General features: G+C 47.0%; 1 protein-coding gene across 1 annotated transcript; it reads right to left on the bottom strand.

The window, feature by feature from the left end:
• Positions 1–17697: 17697 nt before the first annotated feature.
• LOC127194307 (cytochrome c, somatic) lies at positions 17698–18700 on the bottom strand. The gene is made up of 2 exons (XM_051151609.1): positions 18517–18700; positions 17698–18399 (listed from the first exon to the last, which is right to left on the bottom strand). The coding sequence occupies exons 1-2, from the start codon at positions 18683–18685 to the stop codon at positions 18251–18253; spliced, it is 318 nt and encodes a 105-aa protein (XP_051007566.1). The 5' UTR covers positions 18686–18700; the 3' UTR covers positions 17698–18250.
• Positions 18701–23271: the final 4571 nt, after the last annotated feature.

Below are 23271 nucleotides of genomic sequence, written 5' to 3'. Positions count from 1 at the left end.
ACTGTACCAGTGCGGGCGGGCTCAGCATCAGCTTCCTCTCCAGCCAAGCCACTAACTGAAATTGAATCTATGTACTGGTTAAAACATCAATCTTGAAGACGAAAACTTTTCTTCTACGTGAACTTGGGGGGAAAAAAACCAAACAGCAGCTTTCTTTCCTTTAATGGCCTTTTCTGCATTTCTTCCCAGTCATAGGAAGTGGCAACTCCACAGGAGATGGACTGAGGACAGGAGAGGCAGCTGGTTGGAGCCGGGAAGGGAAGGGCAGAGCATCCCAGCCTCAGGTACCATCTGACTTAGCATGGCTGGTGGTGGCAACAAACAATGTGTTTCTATGTGATTCCTGAGCGTGCGAATGAGTGGATCTCTGCGCCTACATCTGTTTCTTGGGCTCTTTTCCTTCTGTTTGTTTGTTTTGTCCTACTCTGATGTGTTAGCTTCTGCTTGTCTTATTTGTTTGTTTTCTCCTGAGAGACAGAAGGAGGTGGATCCAGATGGAAGCAGAGGTGGGGAGAGCTGGGCGGAGCAGAGAGAGCGGAACACAACCCCCGTGCATTACAGAAGACAACATCTATTCTCAATAAGAGGGACAAATGAACATTAAAATATTTCTTGTGAAACCAAAAATACAAAATACAGCACTTGGGAGGCAAAGGGAGGCAGATCTCTGTGAGTTCAAGGCCAGCCTGGATTCTGAAGAGCACCCAGGACAGCCAGAGCTGTTACACAGAGAAACCCTGTCAAGAAAAGCCAAAACCAACCAACCAACCAAACCAAACCAAACCAAATCAAACCAAACAACTCCCCGCAAATATAAAATGAAATGAAAAACCCTTCTTCTCAGGCATCAAGGAGTTACACAGAAGAGGAGGCAGAAAGATCCTAAGAGCCAGAGTGGGTGGAAGACTCCAACCTTATAGTGCCCTCCAGACACAGCAGGACTGATGACATATGAACTCACAGAGACGGTGGCAGCATGCGCAGGGCCCGCACAGGTCTAAGCCAGATGGTCTCAGAGCACAGTGGGTCAAGTGGACGCCAACTCCTGCCTCTAACTAAGGAGCTAACCTCAGTTGACACCTGCTTACAAAGGAGTCCCATTAGGTACATTAACCACACCTGATGAAGTCTCCGCATCCAGCAGCGGATGCCAGCACACATATTGCGTTGTTTGGGCATTTCTTTCCTCTTACTGGTTTTTTGTCTTTTGTTTTGCTTGTACGTTATGATTTTCAATTTCGTGTTTTTATGGGTTTTGTTTTTTATGTGTGTATATGTGACTGTGCGTGTTTCTTGTGTTCTCTCTTCGTTATTTTCTTTTTTAAAATTCTAGGTTGTTTGATTTTTCTGTTTAGTGTTTGTTCTCTAAGAGAGAAAAGAAAGGTGTGGAGTAGGGTGGGCGGGAAGGTGGAAAAGATCTAGGAGGAGTTGGGGGAAGGGGAAAACGGAAAGACATGACGTGGCGGAAGGCGGTGAGGCTCAGGGATTAGCATCTCTGTAGTTCTGGTGGCTGGAGGGATTATAAACCTCTGAAACTGCTTTGGGAAACATTTACTATGTCTGTAGCTCTTTAAATTTTAGAATACAGAATTACCAAATAAAAATGTAAAAATTACTGAGCTCGAGGACAGCCTGGTCTACAAAGTGAGTCTAGGACAGCCAAGGCTACACAGGGAAACCCTGTCTCGAAAAACAACAAAAACAAAATTTAAAAATTAACTCCAAATATATATATAAAACAAAACAAATTGGGAGGCTGAAGATGGGCTGCAGCGCTAGTGCCGACACTGCCACCTGGTGGACACAAGATGTAGTGCAGCACGTGGGTCAGCCTGCACCTTCTCCCTCCTCAGCTGGGACTTCAGCTAAAGCCTGCTGCTTCCTTCCCCGACCCTGCTCTCAGACCTTGCTTTCAGTACCCCACAGGATTCTAGCTTCTCACTTTCAGATCCCTTTCCTAAAGCCAGAGAGGAGCCTGACAGCCGCACAGCTTGGCTTTCTTGTGTAACGACAGAAAGGAATAAACCCCCCAAAGAAATGGAGTGTGTTGCTCAAGCCGAAATAAGTTGCCCACAGTGGGGCTGGGGACTAGGAGTTGGGTGCATCCCCAGGGTACATATTTCTGGAGGAGTAGTGTAACTCGGGGCACGGAGGTGTGACCATAATGTGTAACCTCGGGACAGTGCACGCTATCTCCTGAGCCTTTCATCTCCTCACCAGCAGAGAGGGGACAAGGCCTCTAACTCTTTAGAGCTGCTGTGAAAATTAAACCAGAAGAGCTGAGAAGCATTTAAAATACTACTTGGCACACAGTAAACTGGCGAAGTCCCCAAGGCGGTGAGGATAGTGGTATCGCGAGCGACAGTTTATCAGTGTTTATTAAGGCAAAGCCATCAGGGTGGCAGCAGCGCTGATCAAGTGTGGAGTGCGCATCTGCAGAAGGTGGAAGTGTTGCGTCCCTCCAAGCCCGCTGGGCTTCTCCCCAGCTGTGGTCCTTCCCTTTTGCCCTGTCCAATTCCAGGGTGGTGAGAGCAACCGCAGGTCACTGGTGCTCGCTGGCTGGTCACCCACCGGTTCCCACTGCGCAGGTCACTGGTGCTCGCTGGCTGGTCACCCACCAGTTCCCACTCTGATTTCACACATGTCATCACCGCGCTCACAAGGCCTTTATTCCTCTCCACTTCTCACTTGACTCCCAGAATTCCGTGCCTTTCAGTGACTGTGGACACCATCCAGCTTGAGTTCTTTCAGGCCCCTGTCCTCAACTCAAACTCCACAGTCCACTCCCTCCCTCCTGTCCTGTGTAATTTACCCCTCCTCCCCGACGCGGTTCATCTTATCACCTCTCTAGGAAGGAGCCATCTTCTCCTTTTCCCAAGAACATCCTGGCTATAATCCTGATGCCGCCTCTCCTCTGCTCCCTGCCTTTCACTACAGATGTCCTGTGACTTAAAAAAAAAAAAAAAGGTATGTGGAAAAATAAGTTCACGGTAGTGTTTTTATAACACGGGAAATATTTAACAAAAAAGATGGCAGTGGAGGCCGGGCATGGTGACACACGCCTTTAATCCTGGTCTTCCATGCCAGGGGTTCCTAACCCTGTAACTTCACATCTGATTGTTTCTATGTGACAACGAAGGCCCACTTGTCCCTCATTTCCAACTTCCTGTTTCAGTGTCCACCCCTACAAACAACCTCCACCTCAAACTCACAAAAACAAAACAAAACAAAAAAACCCAAAAACCCTTAATTTCCATTGCTCCCCAACTTGTTTAATGCCTTCTCCAGACACCGAGGTAAAAACATGAGTGGGTTTAACTTTGCCCTAACAACCTTCCTAAAATAAGAACTATCACGGCCACCAAATGTTTATTTATCTGATTTTCCCCTTTGTTTTGCCACAGAAAGTTGTAAATTTTTAGTTTGTTGTTGCTGTTTTGGGTTTTTTTTTCTCTCCGTGAGTGCTCCTTCACGTTGATGCCGAGCCCCATGAGAAGCTGAGGAATTGTGGGAGTTGGTGAGTACAGAGCCAGCATGGGAGTTAGAAGGGGGAACGGTCTCCAGCCCAGACAGCGTGTGTCCTGTGGGATTATAGCTCGTGACGTGTTCGCCAAGGCGCCTTCTCCATGGACAGTTTGGGTGGTCCCACCAATGCTTTTAGAGTCTTTCTTTCCTCATGTTTTTTTGGTTATTGTTTTTAGATACATAATTACTCAATCTGTGGACGGGCAAATCTCCGAGACTCATGAAATTAAAACTGAGATTATATTTACTAATCAAGAAGTGGATATAACTACATGAAGCTATTTATCGGTTTAACACGTGTAACTTTCAAGAACTGCCTCTTTAAGTAATACGTGCTTCTGCTAGGGTCCGCGGCAGCCCATGGAATCGTGTGAGCATAGCGCCCTCTTGTGTTCACTATAAGGCCGGGCACAGGAGCTCTCTGATTTTCCAAGGGATTTTTGATTTGTTTTGTTTTCAGATTTCAACTTTAACTTAATTGATTAATTTATTTTTTACTTCAGTTATTTTGCAAAGACCAATGTAATCAAACACCTCTGTCTTTAACCTAGCGTGACCCCGAGAATCAAGCACTGCCGCTGTTACCGGAAGGGTGGGGATTTGACCTCCAGTTTTCAAAGGTTGCCATCGCCCTCAGAACCATGTGTTCAAAGAGCCAGCTTCTGGGTGACCAAACCCACAACAATTCTCTTAAGTCTTTTCTTTCCTCCTACTCCCTCCAACATTTGGCCTTCCTCTATTCCTTCTTGGAGTTCCAAGATCCTTACTTGGCTCTATAATGTGTTATAACAATAATCTAGGTCTAAACATACTTTTTAGATTTCCAAGGAATATTTTCGCATACTATACGTTAAAACCACATCATGAAGGGGCAACCCCCTGTCCCGTGCAGCACACATACACATAGTTTAAAAAATAAAATACATTTAAAAAAAATATGTCGTATTGCCGGACGCGGTGGCTCACAACAGTAATCCCGACATTCAGGAGGCAGGGGCAGGTGGATAGCTGTGAGCTCGAGGCCAGCCTGGTCTACAAAGCAAGTCCAGAACAGCCAAGGCTACACAGAGAAACCCAGTCTTGAAAAACCAAAAAATAAAAAAAAAATAAAAAATAAAAAATAAATAGAAATACATTGTGGCTATTGATGGACTATGGGACAGAGAGAAGCCAGTCAGTCAGTTGCCTTGGACAAAGCAAGCACCGCAGGAGATGGAGGGATGAACAGACAGAGTTGGGCACAGCTTTTACCTTTATATGTTCCCCAACGACACCCATGGTGTCCTCTGTCCTGCATGAACCTGGAGATGACTCACCATGCATTGGGTCCAAAGACCGTGGACATTGACATCAACTTTAAGCCTCTATCGCCATATTCCCCTATTGTATAAACTTGGCCAAGTTTGTTAACTTCGCAAGCTGTAATTCCCAACCTGTAAAACAGAGCAATGCCTGCTTGATAGGGCTGTTAGGAGGAGGACTTATGTGTAAGACAGTCAGTGTACCATGTTGGTTAAGGATCCGTGTGGAGTGTTTTAGGATGGTATGAGGTAAATGGATCCCATACAGGGCGAATCAGGATGGCGTGAATCATTCGTTTATGTAGAGGTGTGGTCAGGAATGACTCTGAGAGGAAGGAGGACACGTTCTGGTCCGCCAGGTCATTTAAAACCAAACTACCGCCGCTCTGGACGCCACTGGGAAACACAGGCAGGATTTTCAGTCACAGGCAGGGAACACACTGCGGAGAGGCCGACTCACAAACCTCACGGGGTCAAAACGGCGGTGATAGCTGACACTCACACAACAGGCGTGTCACACTTACACCTTTCCTCAGTGTGAAGTCTCCAACCAATATGCAGGGTTTGCTGGGCGGGAGTCCAGATGACACACAGTTCTACAGTTCTCGCGACTCTCCTCTCAGGTGACAGGAAGAGGCATGGAGCTTGGACTTCCGTAAAGCTTTTAACAATGGCACCGCTCACAGGTCCCGCCCCGCCGGCTGCTGAGGCGCTAGGAAGGAGCTCCAGAGCCCTGGGCAAAGGAAGTGGGCTGTGGGTTGGTCTTACAGTAAGAGATAGCTATGAGCTAGACTGGTATAAGGCCCTGGGAAGTGATTTGGTTCAAAACCTTCTTCCTGCCAGGGAGAGATAACAAGGTCAGGTGGATTTCCTCCCTTTGTATGGGAGAGAAGTCGGCTAGTCAACAGCAGCTGATGAGAAAACCAAAAAGAAAAGAAAGGAAGAGGAGTCAGGGGAGTGGCAGCGTAGGAGATTAAAGACCCAGCAATTCATCCCAAAAAGACAAACCCTTTAGTCTGTCCCCTAAAACTGCCTTCAAGTGTGAGTGGTGCTGTTCTGGGTATGCCCCCATTTTTTGAGGGGGTCTAAGATCACTGCTCCATGTGATTAAGCAGCATGGGGAGTAAAGAATAAAAAAACCATCTCCACCTCCACAGAGCTAAACAGTAGTTGGGAAGACCATGCAATAATTCATGGGATATTTGTTAGTTTAGTTTCTTACTGATAAGCAGGTGTCAAGTACCAGGGCTATGGAGGGACATAGAGCGTAAGCTGTGTCCTCTGAGACTCCACCTGCAGCAGTGAGTGTGAGGGGTGGGGAGGGTGAGTGTGAGGGCCACACTGTGAGGATGAGGAGGGTGAGTGTGAAGGCCACACTGTGAGGATGAGGAGGGTAACTGTGAAGGCCACACTGTGAGGGTGAGGAGGGTGAGTGTGAGGGCCACACTGTGAGGATGAGGAGGGTAACTGTGAAGGCCACACTGTGAGGGTGAGGAGGGTGAGTGTGAGGGCCACACTGTGAGGATGAGGAGGGTGAGTGTGAAGGCCACACTGTGAGGATGAGGAGGGTAACTGTGAAGGCCACACTGTGAGGGTGAGGAGGGTGAGGGTGAGGGCCACACTGTGAGGGTGAGGAGGGTGACTGTGAAGGCCACACAGTGAGGGTGAGGAGGGTGAGTGTGAGGGCCACACTGTGAGGGTGAGTGTGAGGGCCACACTGTGAGGGTGGAGGAGGAAAGGGACTGAAGATATTTCAAACACCCAGTTCTTTATCCCTACTATTCCTGCTACTGCAAAGGAATCCAGCCCACTGTTTCCATTCACACAGAAGAAACTCAGCTGTTGTAATTTATGGCTGCTTTTCACTTCCTGAATCTAGAACGGTTAACATTGGGGTGTCAGTTAAGTCTTCTTTTTTGGGGGAGCTCAAAGCCCAAGGAAACAGACATTCTAACTGGCCAACGCAGCTCCTCGACTTTCTGTTACTGTGACAAAATGCCTGAGGTAAGTCAACTTAAAGGGGGAAAGATTATTTTGACCTACAGCTTCAGTTCAAGGTTACTTGGCTCATGTTGAGGTCTGTGGTGAAACAGAACACCTTGAGGTGGGGAGCGTGTGGTAGAGTAAGCTTCTCACACATAGTTGTCAAGAAGCAGTGACATCAAGAGAGAAATAGACAGGGACACACTGTGCCCTTCCAGGACAGACCCCAATGACCCGCTTTCTCCAACTTGTCCCACCTCCTAAAGTTTCTTCCACCTCTCAATACCTCCTCAACTCAGAATCATTCCCATCAGTGGGCTAATCCCCACCAGTGGGTTGATCCCCCATCAGCAGGCTGATCCCCATCAGTGGGCTAATCCCCACCAGTGGGCTGATCCCCCATCAGCAGGCTGATCCCCATCAGTGGGCTAATCCCCATCAGTGGGCTAATCCACAAATGTGATGACAGCTCCCTGGTGATCCAATCACCCTCAAAGGCAGGCCATCTATTTCCTAACCATGGAAATAGCAACATGGTGGTTCCACATGGAGATGATTGAGACCACAAGTCCTCCAACCGCTGTGGTCCAGAACCTCAGTGGGACCCGGTCAGTTTGAATACACACTAGTAGACAATGCACGATTTACAGGCTGTTTTGTTTTGTTTTTAAGAGCTGGGCCAATACATTTTCACTGAAACAAAAAGGGGAAACCTGATAAACAACAAAATCAAGCTAGCAAAGGGATTTTAGTTTGCAGCAAGGCAGACAGAAGCATGCTTTGTTAATGGATCCCAATAACAGTCAATTTAGAGTTAAGAGTTTTCTAAGTCCCTGCCATCTTCTGGCTGTGCACAGCGAGGCCCACACACTGTTGGCCTTTCATGCTAATCCCATGGGTGTGCTGGGAGACAGTTCTCCATGAATTTGCTCATGTGGCCTCCGATCTTGTGAACAGAACCTTTGCTCCGCATGATTTTATTTTAAAGTTGTTTGTACAATAAGTAGTCTTAGAAGAGAGCATCATCTCTACACACACACACACACACACACACACACACACACACACACACACACAACACACACACAGACACACACACACAGACACACACACAACACACACACACACAGACACACACACAACACAAACACACACGCAAACACACAGACACACACACACACACACAGACACACACACAACACAAACACAGACACACACACAACACAAACACACACACAAACACACATACACACACAGACACACACACAAACACACACACACAGACACACACACAACACAAACACAGACACACACACAGACACACACACACAAACACACACACACACACTAACACAGACACACACACACACAGACATACACACACAAACACACACAACACAAACACACACACACAGACACACACACAGACACACACACACAAACACACACACACAAACACACACACACACACAGACACACACAAACACACACACTAACACAGACACATACACACACAGACATACACACACAGACACACACACACAAACACACACACAAACACAGACACATACACACACAGACACACAGACACAAACACACACACAGACACATACACACACAGACACACACACACACACACAAACACACATACCACATGAGGCAGAGAGAGAGGGGGAGAAATGATCTTTAAATATACTTTGACTTCTCCACACCCTGCCCCTCCTTGTGTTGTGATCCCTCTTTGTACCATGCTGTGGACTCAGGAGTCTAGAAAGTAACACCAAAATAATGCCCTAGCATCTGCTATTGTTGCGATTAAGAATGTGCTTTGGAGACGAGGTGTGGTGGGCTCGCTCCTGTAATCCCAGCCCCTTTAGTATTTAATTCCCCCCCCTCTCTCTTTGTGTGTGTGTGTCTGTGTCTGTGTCTCTGTGTGTGTGCACGTGCATCTGGAGGCCAGAGAGAACAACCCTGGATGTTTCTCCTCGGATGTTGTTCAGCTTCCCTCTTCTCTTTCTTTCCTTCCTCTCCCTGCCCACCTGTCTCTCAACAGAGTCTCTTGATGGCCTCACGTTTGCTGCGTAAGCTAGTCTATCTGGCCAGCAAGCTCCAAGGCCTGCCTGACTTTGCCTCCCCAGACTGGGATTACAAGTGGGAACCCAGGTTCTCATGTATAACACGTGCTCTTTATTCCTTCATCTACTGATGGAAGCCTTAGTCATCTTAGGTTTTATTTCCAGTCTCTAACAATGCCATTTAACAGGTCAAGGCGAGGGGCCATTTTGAGATATTCATTTTCTCGTTGGCAAGGCTTATGGATAGTAACGACTAGACAGAGTCTGACATTGTATATGCAGGGGGTACAGCCATTCTGAACGATCAAGGGCTTTGGGTCTTTGAATCTTAGTCCTCTGAATCTTTGTTCTACTTAGCACGCTCAGCTTCAGTTCTTACAGAGTGAGCTGTGTCAGTCCAACACTAAGGACTGCTGGGTTTTGTACTCACCATTAGCTCCGTGGGCTCTGCTGGATCCAACGGCTACATTTTAAGAGCGAAACAGAACCATTCAAGAGATGCCACTCACCCCGGCCATCCCCAGACTTGTTGAGTGTTAAATGGAATGAGACAGAAAGAACACTTGGTGGCCACGCCATTGGAGTAGAGAATATTAGAGCTGCACGGCAGTTACCACTGTTGTCTTAATAAGGGCTTTTGGCTTTACTTAGCAAGATAGGAAGACATTCGACTAGTTTACAATCCACAGCAGGGAATATATCCTACAAAAGGGCTGCCACGGTTTTTTTGGGGGGGGGGGGGTGATGATGATGGCAGAATTGGGAAGAGGGCTGCAACCTATCTCTGCTAGTCAGCTTTGTCGGTTTGACAGAGGCCAGCTAGCGTTATCTGAGAGGAAATCCTTGAGTGAAGAATTGTCTCAACCAGATTAGCCTGTGGCCCTGCCTATGGTGTGTGTGTGGGGGGGGGACTGTTGTAATTAACTGATGGATGAGGGTCCAGCCCCCTGGGGGCAACACCATCCCTAGGCAAGCGTTCCTGAGCTGTGTAAGAAAGCTGGCTTAGCACGAGTCTGTGAGGAGAAAGCAGTCAGGTCAACAAATTTCACCCTTCCATGGTTTTGGCTTCTGAGTTCCCACCCCGACTTCCCTCAAGGATAGACCTGGAAGTAGAAGCAAAATAAAATAAACTGCATTTGGTTAGAGCGCTTTATCAGAACGGAATGAGGACAATACTTATGATGTGCAAATGAGCTTCTTTCATGAACGACTGGGGACTGATAAAACATCTACTCTAGAAGTTTAAGGAGAGCCGTAGCAATCACTGTATAGGTGCAGGACTGTGAAAGCACCTGTCTTTTCCCCCAAATTGGAGAAAGACCAAGTGCTGTCACTATGGCCTGGCAGATGCGGAGGTTGGGGAAAAGCGGGACTGTGGTGCCAGTCAGTGGCCAGGGAAGGTGTTCTGGGGCTGGGGGTGTAGTTTAGCTGGTAGAGTGTTTGCCTAGCAGGCCCGAAACTCTAGGTTTGATCTCTAGCGCCTCATAAAACTGGGCATGGCGGTGCGTGCTTGCAGTACCAGCATTCTGCAGGTCCAGTCAGGAGCGTCAGGAACAAAAGGTCATGGTTCGATACCCACTGAGTTCAAGACCAGCCTGGACTATGTGAGACTAACAAGGATCTGCCTGCCTCTGCCTCCCAAGTGCTGGGATTAAAGGCGTGCACCACTGTGCCTGGTGTTTTTCACTTTCTTTATCCCAGAATCACTGATGTGCTGCTGAAACAGAACCAACAGTTGTAAACTATATGACCACTTACTACTGTAAACAAAGGGGTCAGTGTGCTATGATGGCTATTTCCAGTCTCTAGGCAGCATGCTGCTTTGACCCGTTTTGAATCTCCGGGGAAGCAGCAGACCCGGTATGTAATTCAACATTTCCTACCCGGCACCTCTTCTCTCATGCAAATATCACCAGCTCCATTTGTCCTTGTTGAGATGATCAATAAGGTTCAGGAAAAGCTGACTAGGACTTGTGTTACACCAGCAAACCAGGTGAGAACTACACCACGCAGATATGGTGACACACTTGTATTCCCAGTGCTGAGGAGGCCAAGGCAGGAGCTCAGAGCAGCCTAAGCCAAGGCAGACTACGCCTCACGATAACAAAATACCAACCAAAACAACAAACTAACAAACCTCCAAACCTTTGTGGGGTTCCTGGAACAGCCCCCCTAGAAGATGAGTGCACGGACTGTAGGTATCCACACTTCTTTTAGTCTAACTCAGCCCTGTTTAGAGACACTCACAGGAGCCGGGCGGTGGTGGCGTACACCGTTAATCCCAGCACTTGGGAGGCAGAGGCAGGCGGATCACTGTGAGTTCAAGACCAGCCTGGTCTACAGAGTGAGTCCAGGACAACGAAGGCTACACAGAGAAACCCTGTCTCAATAAATAAATAAATAAATAAATAAATAAAAATAAAAGAAAGAAAGAAAGTAAGGGGATTAGGGAGGCTAAGATGCTCAAGGAACGTGACAACACAACAGCCCCAAGACTGGGAAAGTGGATATGGAAAGAGCAGTTTGACAGGGTTAGGGTTCAGTGGACTTAGAGTTGATAATATTACAGGGGCCTGACTGTAGAAACACACGGTTTCCTCCAAGCCTCAAGTCAGGCATGGGGATGGAGAAAGCAGATGGCTCAGCTCCCAGGCTGGGTTTACAGAGCAGGTTCCAGGAAACGAAGCACAAATGACCAAGACAGAGGATGTGGAGAATTCAGAGACTGGCACAAAATCCTGAGAGGCTGGCCAAGGTCACAGGGGAATGGCAGGGGCCTGAGGTGTTGGTATGTCCAAGCAGATAGAACAGACATTCACTGGTATGTAGCTGACGAAGTGAGGGTGTCGGAGAGCCTAAGCGAGCTCGGGTGCTTAGTGGGTGGGGATGACCAGAAGAGGCGAAGAGGCGACAGTCTCATGGCGATGTCTAGATCCCGCTAGCAGCCGCCTGAGCCAGACATGACCGGGAAGATGCCATAGTCACGAGGTTTCTCCTGTGGACAATGTGGAGACTGAGCAGGCTCCATCTGTAAGGGCCACAGGGGCACAGGCCTGGACCAAACAGTTCCTACTAAAGCAAGTATCTATTAGAAGATGATGCACTGGCTAAGAGTACTTGCTGACGTCACCGAGGACCCAGGCTCCATTTGTACTTGTTCCAGATCTGACTCCTGTTTCTCATCTCAGGGCACACATGTAGTTCTTGTGCACAGATTCGGGATAAACATTCATACACATAAACATAAAAAAGATATTTATTATTATTTGTTTGTTTATTTTTTGAAACAGGGTTTCCCTTTATAACCCTGGTTGTCCAGGATCTATCTATAGATCAGGCTGGCCTTGAATTTAGAGATCTTCCTGCCTCTGCTTCCCAGTGCTGGGATTAAAGGCGTGCACCACCACACCCAGCTAATAATTGAGATGATAAATAAGTAAAATACACGATTGACAAATAAATGAGAGATGACTGAGAGTCCATATAGCTTTAGACATCACCCTGGAAAGGGCAGGGTCAGTCTGTATGATAGCTAGCAAAAGTCGTTATGTAAGTAACCTTTAGCTTTGCCCATCTATGAACAACACAATGTTGATTTTTTGCCACTTGGCAAAGCTCTGAACCAGTGAAATTTAACTTTATTTATTTATTTGTTTGCTTGCTTTTATTTGAGACAGGGTTTCTCTGTGTTAGCCTTGGCTGTCCTGGACTTGCTTTGTAGACCAGGCTGGCCTCGAATTCACAGTGATCCAGCCGCTTCTGCCTCCTGAGTTCTGGGATTAAAGGCCTGTGCCACCATGCCCGGCAAAAGAAAGTTTTGGGTTTTTTGTTTTGTTTTGTTTTGAGACAAGGTTTCTCTGTGTAGCAATTAGCTCTGGCAGTCCTGGAATTTAACGATAGTCACAACAATCTGTCTGCCTCTGCCACCCTGAATGCTGGGATTAAAGGCATGTACCACCATGCCTTGCTTAACTGTATTTCTGAGACAAGGTCTTATGTAGTCCAGTCTGGCTTCAAACTCACTATGTAGTCATGGATGACTTTGAACTTCTGTCTATCCTGTCTCTGCTTCCCAAGTGCTGGAATCACAGGAGTGCACCACCACCACCGTGCCTGGCTAGGTATCAAAGCCAGGCTTCCACTAGTGAAAAAAATCTCATCAACTGGTCTATATCCCTAGGCCTGTTGACTTTCTTAAAGCATCAGACAGAAAAGACTTGAGGTTTCTGGGCCACGACTTTGGTTGCAGCTATGTAACTGTATTACTTTTGAGACAGGCATCACTATGTAGCTCAGGCTGCCAGAACTCAAAATCCTCCATGGGCCACCTCACCCAACGGACACCACCAGCTCTCTCTCTCTTTTTTTTTTTTTTGGTTTTTCAAGACAGGGTTTCTCTGTGTAGCCTTGGCCATCCTGGACTCACTTTGTAGACCAGGCTGGCCTCGAACTCACAGCGATCCGCCTGCCTCTGTCTCCCGAGTGCTGGGATTAAAGGCATGCGCCACCACGCCCGGCTCAACCACCAGCTCTTAATGTAACACGAATCCAGCTGTAGACATGCACAAAAGGACAAATGTGAGTGATGCAGCAGGGTTTCACTTTCTATCAGGTGTGAGGTTGGACTGGGCCTATATGTGGTAATGTACTGACACAGTACTAAACAGTTTTAGTTCCCGGCCCACCATTTTCTACATCACACCTCAAATACTACAGTGATCTCGTCTATCGGTTCTTCTTCCAAGTTGGCGATTCAAGCTGCAGACTCGGTCAATGTTAAAAATACTCAGCGTTTCAGTTATATAGACCCCTGTTAATTAAGAGCCCAGTGTGCGATGTGGCTGATTCTCTAGTGAGTAGGAAGCAAAGAGGTGTGTAAGGTCATGACTGACTGGGAATCTTAATTGCTGTGCAGGCCACAGCATGTGTGGAGGGCAGAGGGCAATATGCTGAGTCTTGGGACTGACCTCTGGTCATTAAGCTTGAAGACAGGTCGGTGCCTTTTACCCACTGAGCCATCTCATCAGCCCAGAACTGGGAATTTTGATGAAGCCTGGGCTAAGAGCAAAGGATTCCTGATTCTGGTTTTGCCTATGTTGCTCTTCAGCTACATATACTGGGTCCAGTTAACTTCATCTGTTAATATGTCAGTTGGATTGGAAAACATCTCTTAAAATCTTCCCAAGCACCAACATATTTAGATGTCAATAATGTGATTAAAACTGGATCATTGAGCTGGGTGTGATGGCCATGCCTGTAATCCCAGCACTCAGGGAGGCAGAGGTAGGTGGATCACCATGAGTTCAAGGCCAGCCTGGTTTACAAAGGGAGTTCAGGACAGCCAAGGCTACACAGGGAAACCTGCTGGGCGTGGTGGCGCAAGCCTTTAATCCCAGCACTAGGGAGGCAGAGACAGATGGATTGACTTGAGTTCAAGGCCAGCCTGCTCCACAGAGTAAGTCCAGGACAGCCAAGGCTACCTAGAGAAACCCTGTCTGTAAAAACAAAACAAAACCAACAACAAAAGAAAACCCACAAACAAGACTGGGTCATTAAATCAAAATTAAAGCAATTGAAGTCATCCCATTTCTAAAAACTGAGTGGCATTACCAATTATTATACATTGGCCCCCTGCCCATGTGTCTCTTAAGAATGATGAGCTGCGTGCTATGTTGATGGACAGGGAGATTACCAATGAGCTACATTTATTCTTTGGCAGGTAGGTAAACCTGCCTGAGTTTTCTGTGTGAGGGTAGTTTAGGATATGACTAGTTTATCAAGCACACTAAATTCCCAACCAAAATAATCTGGAACTTAATTATTAATTCTAAACTTAATACTTTTGTGTTTTATTAAGCAAATGTATGCAGCTAAAGGTCAGTGTGTATCTCTAATACTTTGAAGATTGATCAAGGAACGATTCATCCATGCAGCTCTCATTCAGGGTCTAGCAACATCTTTGGCTCTCAAAATATTCTAACAAAAGGAAGCTCAAATAGGTATCAGTAGAAATGAACAGGTTTCAGCTCACTTCTGAGTTCGACCAATATGAAGTCACCTAAGACTATGCTTAGACAGCCAGTGTGTACTCTGACTTGTCCTTTATCCAGCAATCTCCAGTAATAAAAGTGAGTGGATATAATGGAATGCCTGTTAAAGGAGTGCAATAGAAGACAGCCAACCAAAACTCACCTAAACCAGCCAATTCTAATTCAACAGGCAAAGCACCGTAAGATCAGAAGTGAAGGAATTATCAGTGTTCAGAAAGGCGCTGGAACTTATGTACATACGCTGTAGACTCACAGAAGGCAAGTGCTCACACTGGCTGGATCTAGTTCAACATCCACGCCAGGACAGCTCCCACTAGCTATGTGTGGCTACAGAAATTTTGTTTAACAAAAATTATGCTTAATTCTCATTCTGAAGAGCAGATCTGAAGAGCAGATAGACCCCAGAAACAGTTGAAGAGAGAGAACAGGATGGGAGCCTAGCATAGATGTCCTCTGAAAGACTCCACCCAGCAGGGGATTGAAGCAGATGCTGAGACTCACAGCCAAACTTTGGGCAGATCGCAGGGAGCCTTATGGAAGTGTTGGGGGGATAGAAGGACTCAGGGGACAGGAGCTCCACAAGGAGAGCAAAGGAACCAACAAATCGGGGCCCAGAGGGTCCTGCAGAGACTGGTGCACCAGCAGAGGACCATGCATGCAGAAGACCTAGACCCCCTGCACAGATGTAGTCGATAGGCAGCTCAGTCTCCATGTGAGTCACCTAATATGGGGAGCAGAGGCAATCTCTGACAAGGATTCACTTTGGATCACTGCCCCCTTGGCAAGGCGACATAGCCAGGCCAGAGGAAGAGGATGCAAGCAGCTTTGATGAGACTTCATAGGCTGGGTCAAATGGTAGGGGAGGAGGGTTCTCTCTTTCTGAGGACTACAGGAAGGGGGTAGGAGGGAAGAGGGAAGAAGGGTGGCACCGGAAGGGGCCCTATTATTGGGGTGTAAAGTGAATTTTAAAATTTCTCTTAAAAAAATTCAGCTCTGTAGCCATCCTACATACATATCATGGGCTTAAGAGCCCTAAACGGACACATGTCTAAAACATCCATTACAGGAAGTTCCATTGGGTGGAGCTACCCTAAGCATTCAAACTACAGGTGGCCTGGGAAGCAACTTATCTTCATGATACCACTAAACTAGCCACCTACAATTGGCAGCTAAAAACAAGCGGATGAGTCACAGTGCTAGCTTTTTTTTTTTTGTCCCCCTTTCCTTATTTCTCAGAGAAACGTACCCTTTACAACAAAGACCGTCCCCTTTCTGCATTACTCACAGGGTTCACCCTCTCCGTGGTCTCAGGATACAGGAGGTACCAACTGTGCAACACAGGCCTTAGAGAATGCACTAGGACAGAGATTAAAAAATTAAGTCTAAGTTCGCATCATCAGTAGGGAGGCTTAACTCAAGCTTTCAGCAAAGGCTACCCTGTGATGTTAACCAGCACGTCAGGAAATGAGGACTCAGTCACGGGGGCTTTATCACTTCTAGGTTAAAGTAACTGAATTTAAAAACTGTAAAACTGTCTATCGAGGCTCCTTTCAGTCAGTAATAAAACCTCATTATAAAATCATAAGCCAAATGTCTACAATAATCTTAATTGCTTTTCCCCTATCATTTCAAGGACACAAGAAAATACTAACTCCAGGGCTTTGTTTCCTTCTTTGCACATTGGTTAAAAAGTCTCCTTTGAAAGCTGTTACAAAGCTCAAGCCCTGAGGAATTACAAAGTAAAAAACTTAGGCCAAGGACTCAGTGATTAGCACTAGCTGCTCCTCCAGAGGACCCAGCTGAGACTCCTAACTTTACCACTGCAAATCCCTTCCTTAACACCAGCCCCTGGGAACCTAACACCCTCATCTGGCCTTCAAAGGCACTGAACATGTGTAGTACCCAGACATACAGACAGACAAAACACCCATATACACAAATCTTAAATTAAAAAAAAAAAAAAACCTATCAATTCAAAACTCCAAATTACAGAAAACTTTCCAAATTTGTTTCCAGACTGCCATCAATTTCTTGTATGAAGTAAAGTTTGTCAAAATGCTTTGTCAGACTTTAAAAGCCAGTCAATCATTCCCCACACTTGAGAAGTCATCAGAGGGCATTTCCCTGCCCTCAAAGACACTACTACCATTTCCTATACAATTAAGGACCACTAGGTAAGCGCGTAACTATTCTTTCTCTTTTATACATCACATTCTGACTAGGGGTAAAGTGTTGTTGCTCTAGTCTGAGTTGTCCCAGAGACCAAGCGCATGCCCCCTAGTGCCTTCACTAGAGCAAGGCTTCACATCAGGGAGAGTTTAAACAACTAACATTTTGTTAACAGTCATTAGGCAAAGCACAATCAAAAGACCAAGATCTGCGATCTTACTGGCTTTTTCTTTTGGCGGGGGGAGGGGGAGACAAGGTTTCTGTGTAGCCCTGCCTGTCCCAGACTCGCTTTGTAGACCAGGCTGGCCTCGAATTTAGAGATCCACCTGCCTCTGCCTCACTAGTACTGCGGCGTGAGCCACCACACCTATCTTTTTACTGTTGATAACTTACAAAAGGTCTCCTTTATCTTCCCACCAAGTAAGTTGGCAAAGAGCACCATTACCAACCACACATACACAGAAGTTCCACTTTTGTGTTTCCGGAATGGGTGTTTAAGGACAATTCTGAATTACACCTAGTCTTAGATAATAATTAGGAAGGTCCAAGTTGCTGGCTTCTAAAAGCACTTTAACTTATAGATGAGCTATAAAGACGTGTTAAATACTCTTTATTTGATATCATACACAAACCACAGAAGTGTCTTTCAGTGGTAAAAGGCAGCATCCTTGACATAGGGAATTCTAAATAAATCAGCATCCTTAAGAACAGTTGCTTTTTGCCGTTTAGCCACTGCCTGTAACAGGCCAGTGAACACAAACTGAAACACAGGTGAACCTTCTTGTTTCTGAGAAGGTGATTAGAGTTTTCCCAGTGGTTACACATATTCATATGCCCAGTTATATAAATCCAAGTATAAAACCATTTAATAGGTTTGAGATGATCCCCCCCCCCCATCTTTGTGGAAAGTAGAGCGTTACTAGTAAGTCCAATCTTGAAGGGAGAACAGTGATAGTATGTATGCGACTGGATTGTTATTTTAAAAAAGATCATATCCACTTTACTACAAGTCAGGTTTACTTGAATCAGGACTGTCCAACAAAAACATTGTTAGCCATTCATGATCTGAATTTGGGGGTATGAATTAAATTACGGTGTACATTAAAAGCCATGAGACAACTGTTTTGTAATAAATAAGGCAGTGGAATTACTCATTGGTAGCCTTTTTAAGATAAGCTATTAGGTCTGCCCTCTCTCCCTTCTTCTTAATTCCAGCGAAGATCATCTTTGTTCCAGGGATGTACTTTTTGGGATTCTCCAAATACTCCATCAGGGTGTCCTCTCCCCAGGTGATGCCTAAACAGAAAGGGATGCAGCGGTTAAGTGCTGTACACGTCCAGATAAGCCCGCATTGGTTACACCATGCACTCCGTGCTGTGGTTTAAGGACAGCCCCTCCACCCCACCAACTTACCTTTGTTCTTGTTGGCATCTGTGTAGGAGAATCCAGCGGCCTGACCTGTCTTCCGCCCAAACAGTCCATGGAGATTTGGTCCGGTCTTATGCTTGCCTCCCTTTTCCACAGTGTGGCACTGGGCGCACTTCTGAACAAAAATCTTCTTGCCTTTCTCGACATCACCCATTTTTTAAATTCTAAAAGTGAGAAGACCCAACAGTTCAAACAACCCGCTTCAGTACCACATAAAACAGATCCCAATGACCATTCTAATCGCTTACCCATTAAGTACCAACCCACTGTTATTCTTACGTTCCTCAAACACAAGGCCAGACGCTACCTTACTCAGTCCACTTGAAACATTTAATCGCAAACACACTATCTAGGGGACCCTCCTTGAAAGCAGGTCTGTATTCATGACAGGTTCATGGCCCAAGGAAGGGAAGTGGAAACGCAGCTCAAGCCTCAGAAGAGGGCAAGGTCAAAACATCACAAATATGAAACCGTACTATATTTCCACTAGACCCAAACCACTGCAATCCTAACATTTGAGGATGCTTAACTGCTGTCTGTGCTGCCAGTTAAAGCCACTTCCAAAGATAAGACCAAACTTATCAACAGGGGGCGGCGGGGTGTCCCTAAGTGCTTTCACCCGCTCTGGTCCCATTTAAAGGGTAGTCACTCTCTCTTGCATTAGTCTGGCACCGGAAGGCAAAGGAGGGTTGGAGCCGGAGCCTTTTCACTCTAGTGTTCTGAGATCCCGAACGGTGATCACGAGGTCACCCATGCACGTCGGTCTCAAGGAGATCGAGGAAATCCACCCTTCCAGACGCCTCACCAGGAAAAGCAGCAGCCCAGTCCTCGAAGAGGAGCAGCAGCTTTTGCTCTCAGAAAGGGGGGCAGTGGGGCGAGTGCCCTCTACAACTCCGGGCCCCGGCCATGCTCCCACACCGCCTCCAGCCCTGTGCAGCCGCAGTCCTGCACGCCTCTCTAGGTCAGGCCCGCGCCAGCCTCCTCGCGCCTTTCCCGCCCCCCGCGTCCCCATCGCGCACTCACCGCTCCGGGCTGGTAGACACCACAAGCGTTACGACCCGAACACCGACGTCCCGCTCTCTAAGCCCAAGGACACGCCGGCCCGCGCCTAAGTACCGGTGTCGGTGCAACCACACTTGTTCTGCCCGCCCGCGGCCCGACGTGCGGCAGCGGCTGGTGCTGCGCCGTGACGTGGCCGCACCTCATTGGCTTCAGCATTCGTCCGCGCCAGCGAGTTGCGCGCGCATGCGGGCTAGCATGGTAGGATGTACCCAGAGGGCGCCCTTCCTCTAGAGGCCTCGTTTGCCCGACCCTTACGACAGGCCTTCGGACGTAAGGCGTGGACGTGGATGACGTCATCTCGGGTCTCTGAGTTTGCGCGGACGAGGCGCTGGGCGGAGACTCCCATGGGATCCCGGGTGCGGCTCACCTCAGGTAACACCCGCGCTGAGGATTTCTTTGGCCGCCGCCCACAGGGAGTGCTAAGGCGACCGTCTGGTCGGCTGGCGACCTTTACCCAGGCTCGGTCAAGACTCCCTGGCAGGCGCAACTGCACCGGCCTCCGAGTGGACGCCTGCTAGTGACCTTCACTCTGTTAAATTATCTTCCCGCTGCTCTCCCAGTGGCAAGCACCTGAAAGCTGGCGAAAGTGCAGCACAAGAGGCAGACAGGATCGTCCTCTGGAGTCCCTGCTCCCATCCCCTCTGTAGAGAACCAAGGAGGGTGTGCAAGGAAGCTTTTAGGAAGAAACAGGATTTGACATCATTAGAGGATTCTCGGGACTCCACTGGACTGATGTCCCTTTTGACTGTTTTGCAGATGGGAGTTTTGTTAACACGCTTTCCAGATGTACCTCAAAACTAAATGCTGCCACTGGAAGTTTTCTTAATACTCCTGTCTCCCGAATTCTCAGGAGTGCCGGTCCTTTCCCTGTAGCCTTGACATAGTCTGTCAAGTGTTTGCAGATGTCTGGTGTGTGCCGAGCTCTTCTCTAGGTATCTGAAGTAATTCCGGTGGAGTTGATTCATAGTCTACCATCTTTCCTTCCACCGACAGATTAACACTAGATGTTAGGAGGCTGGTCTAAATCACTGAAGATCCCTTTCAAGCTACTGGCCCTATAATCTGATCCAGGGAGGAAAGTAGTCTGTCTGAGTACAGCTGTTCTTAGGTATCCCCACGGGCAGTTGATTCCAGAACAGTGCCCACAACCCACACAGAATTCCATGGGTGCTCAACTCCCTCTCAGGAAAATGACGTAATGTTTGTATATAATCTACAGTCTCCCCAATAGTTAAATCATCTCTAGATTATAACATAATGCATAATGCTAAATTACAATGCTATATAGTGTCAGTTAGGGAAAATGACAAAAGTTCTAATATTCTAAGTGTAACTACACAGTGTGTGGTGTGGTGTGGAATCCATAGATAGAGACACAACTTTATGCTTTCACGCCTTACTATAAAACAGTAGAACTCACAACATATTCAAGGCTTTTTGTAGCTTTGGTGGGAGATATAGTCCTTATGTAGGCTTATTTAAATTATTCCTATATATGCTTATTTGGCAAACTCAAAGGGTTTTTGTGTTTGTTTGTTTTTGTTTTTTCAAGACAGGGTTTCTCTGTGTAGCCTTGACTGTCCTGAACTAGCTTTGTAGACCAGGCTGGCCTCGAACTCACAGCGATCCGCCTGCCTCTGCCTCCCGAGTGCTGGGATTACAGGCATGCGCCACCACGCCCGATTACTCTTAAAAGTTTTTAAAGACCTGGTGTAGTAAATCCATAGACAGCCAATATTTTTTTAAACCAAGTCCTGATATTGCCTTCCAGATTTTCCCAAAGAAAATATAGTGCTTGCCGAGTTCGTTGTTCTCTTGGTATCTTTTCCTTGTGTAACAGAAGTTACTATTCTTGGTTTATAAAGGAGTTGGCTGATGACAAGATTTCCAAGCACATATTACTGCACATCTTGTAGGCACAGCAGCGTCTCAGTTGACCAACGGAGTGGATTGGCGTCTGTAGGCCTGTGCACTAGACAGGCTCTCCCAGCATTTATGAAGCCCTGGGTTTGATCGCTAACCCTGTATAAAGTGGGTGATGGTGCTGATGGTGGTGGCGCACACCAGTAATTCCAGGCACCGGGAGGGAGGGGACAGTAGAATGAGAAGTTGAGAGTCATCCTTGTCAGAATAAAAACAAAACATCTTATTTTCCCTTAGCAGCCCATTAAACAAGCGGCTCTCTGCTTACACTGTGGACATGGTTTCAGTGTAGTGTATGCTTCAGAGGTTCGTGTTGTGGAAGTTTGCTTCGCAGTGAACAGTGTTGGAGGTGGTAGGATGTGTAAGAGGAGGGGTCTAATGGAAGGAGCATGGCTTCTCCATCAGGCCCCTTGCGCTTTGCTTTTCCATGAGGAGCTCACTAGGCTCTACTTGTTATCACGAGGGAGCAAACCTCATCCCTGTTGCTTTCCTCTTTGCCATGAGACATACAGTGGTGTTTGGCACGTGGCTCTCATCAGCAGCGCTCTCTCTTTCTCTCTTCTCTCCACCCGCCCCCCCCCCCCCCCCCCCCGCCTCTCTTGCTCTCTTTCTCTCTGTGCATGCGTGTGTGCGCGGGCCAAATAACAGAACACCAGCTACTATAACTGAAGGCAGGCCAGGGAATAGAATAAGAGAAATGCCAGATACATACAGTTTTGGTAATTAGATCTACTGAAGTTTAGTTTCTTTGTATTATGGTAAAAACACATCACATAAAGTTTGCTATGTTTTGTTCAGTGGTATTAGGCATATTAAGCAACTGACCAACATCTGCGGATGGAACTCTATCTTGCAAACCTAAAATTTCATACCTGCTGGGAAGGGTAACTTCACTCTTGACTGGATTTCGTATTATCCAGGTAACCAGCACTATTTCCAGGTATGTCAGCAAAGGATCTCCGAGAGGCTGTCATTTCAGTGGACCAAGTAAGACAGGTCCTCTTTCATCCAAAGTGGGTGGGCAGTGCAGTTGATTGGGCCTGGAGGAAACAGAGCAGCCCAGAAGGGCACTCCTCCTGTTCCTTCAGGCGCCAGAGGGCCCTTCTTAGCTGTGGCACCAGGAATTCTAGGTGCTCTGGTCTTCAGAACTTTTCAGTAGTACCTCTTAGTTCTCAGGCACTTTTACATTCCTTGGTTGGGGGCTTTATGGTTTGTTTATTTGTTTTGGCTTTTTGAGAGAAGGTTTCTCCGTGTAGTCCTGTCTGTCCTGGACTCGCTTTGTAGACGAGGCTGGCCTCGAACTCACAGCGATCTGCCTGCCTCTGCCTCCAGAGTGCTGGGGTTAAAGGCGTGTGCCACCATGCCCGGCTGCTCTCTGGGTTTTGAATTTAGCCATGATACTCACTTCTCTGGGTGTTTTGTTTTGTTTTGTTTTTCCTTCAGCTTTCTGAAGGCCTAGCATCCAGTCACACGAACAACCCTGTTAAACCCTACCCCCACATCTGTACAGGCATTCCTCATTTTATTGTCTTTTCTTTTTCTCCCCTCTTTGTAACACCCTGTTTTTTCTTTCAGATATAGGTTTGTAGCAGCCCTATATGGAACAAATGTGAAGATTCAAGGTTCTTTTGTTTTTAAACATATGTGTCTTTCCAGTCTGTATGGCACATTTTTGTAATCCCACAATATTTCAGTCTTTGGTAGTATACATTTGTTGGGGTGAGCTATAATGGATGGCCTTTGATGCTGCTGTTA

Source organism: Acomys russatus, chromosome 10 (genome assembly GCF_903995435.1).
Source record: "Acomys russatus chromosome 10, mAcoRus1.1, whole genome shotgun sequence".
In the NCBI taxonomy this organism is placed as follows: Eukaryota; Metazoa; Chordata; class Mammalia; order Rodentia; family Muridae; genus Acomys; species Acomys russatus.
The sequence above is the reverse complement of the archived record's forward strand: the minus strand, read 5'-3'. Positions and strand labels throughout refer to the sequence as shown.

What these genes read in the sequence shown, in the direction of transcription:
- LOC127194307 (XM_051151609.1), bottom strand. Translation starts at nt 18,685, where the DNA reads ATGGGTGATGTCGAGAAAGGCAAGAAGATTTTTGTTCAGAAGTGCGCC. An exon ending in AGATGCCAACAAGAACAAAG is followed by an intron (nt 18,400 to 18,516) that starts GTAAGTTGGTGG and finishes CTTTCTGTTTAG; the next exon opens with GCATCACCTGGGGAGAGGAC.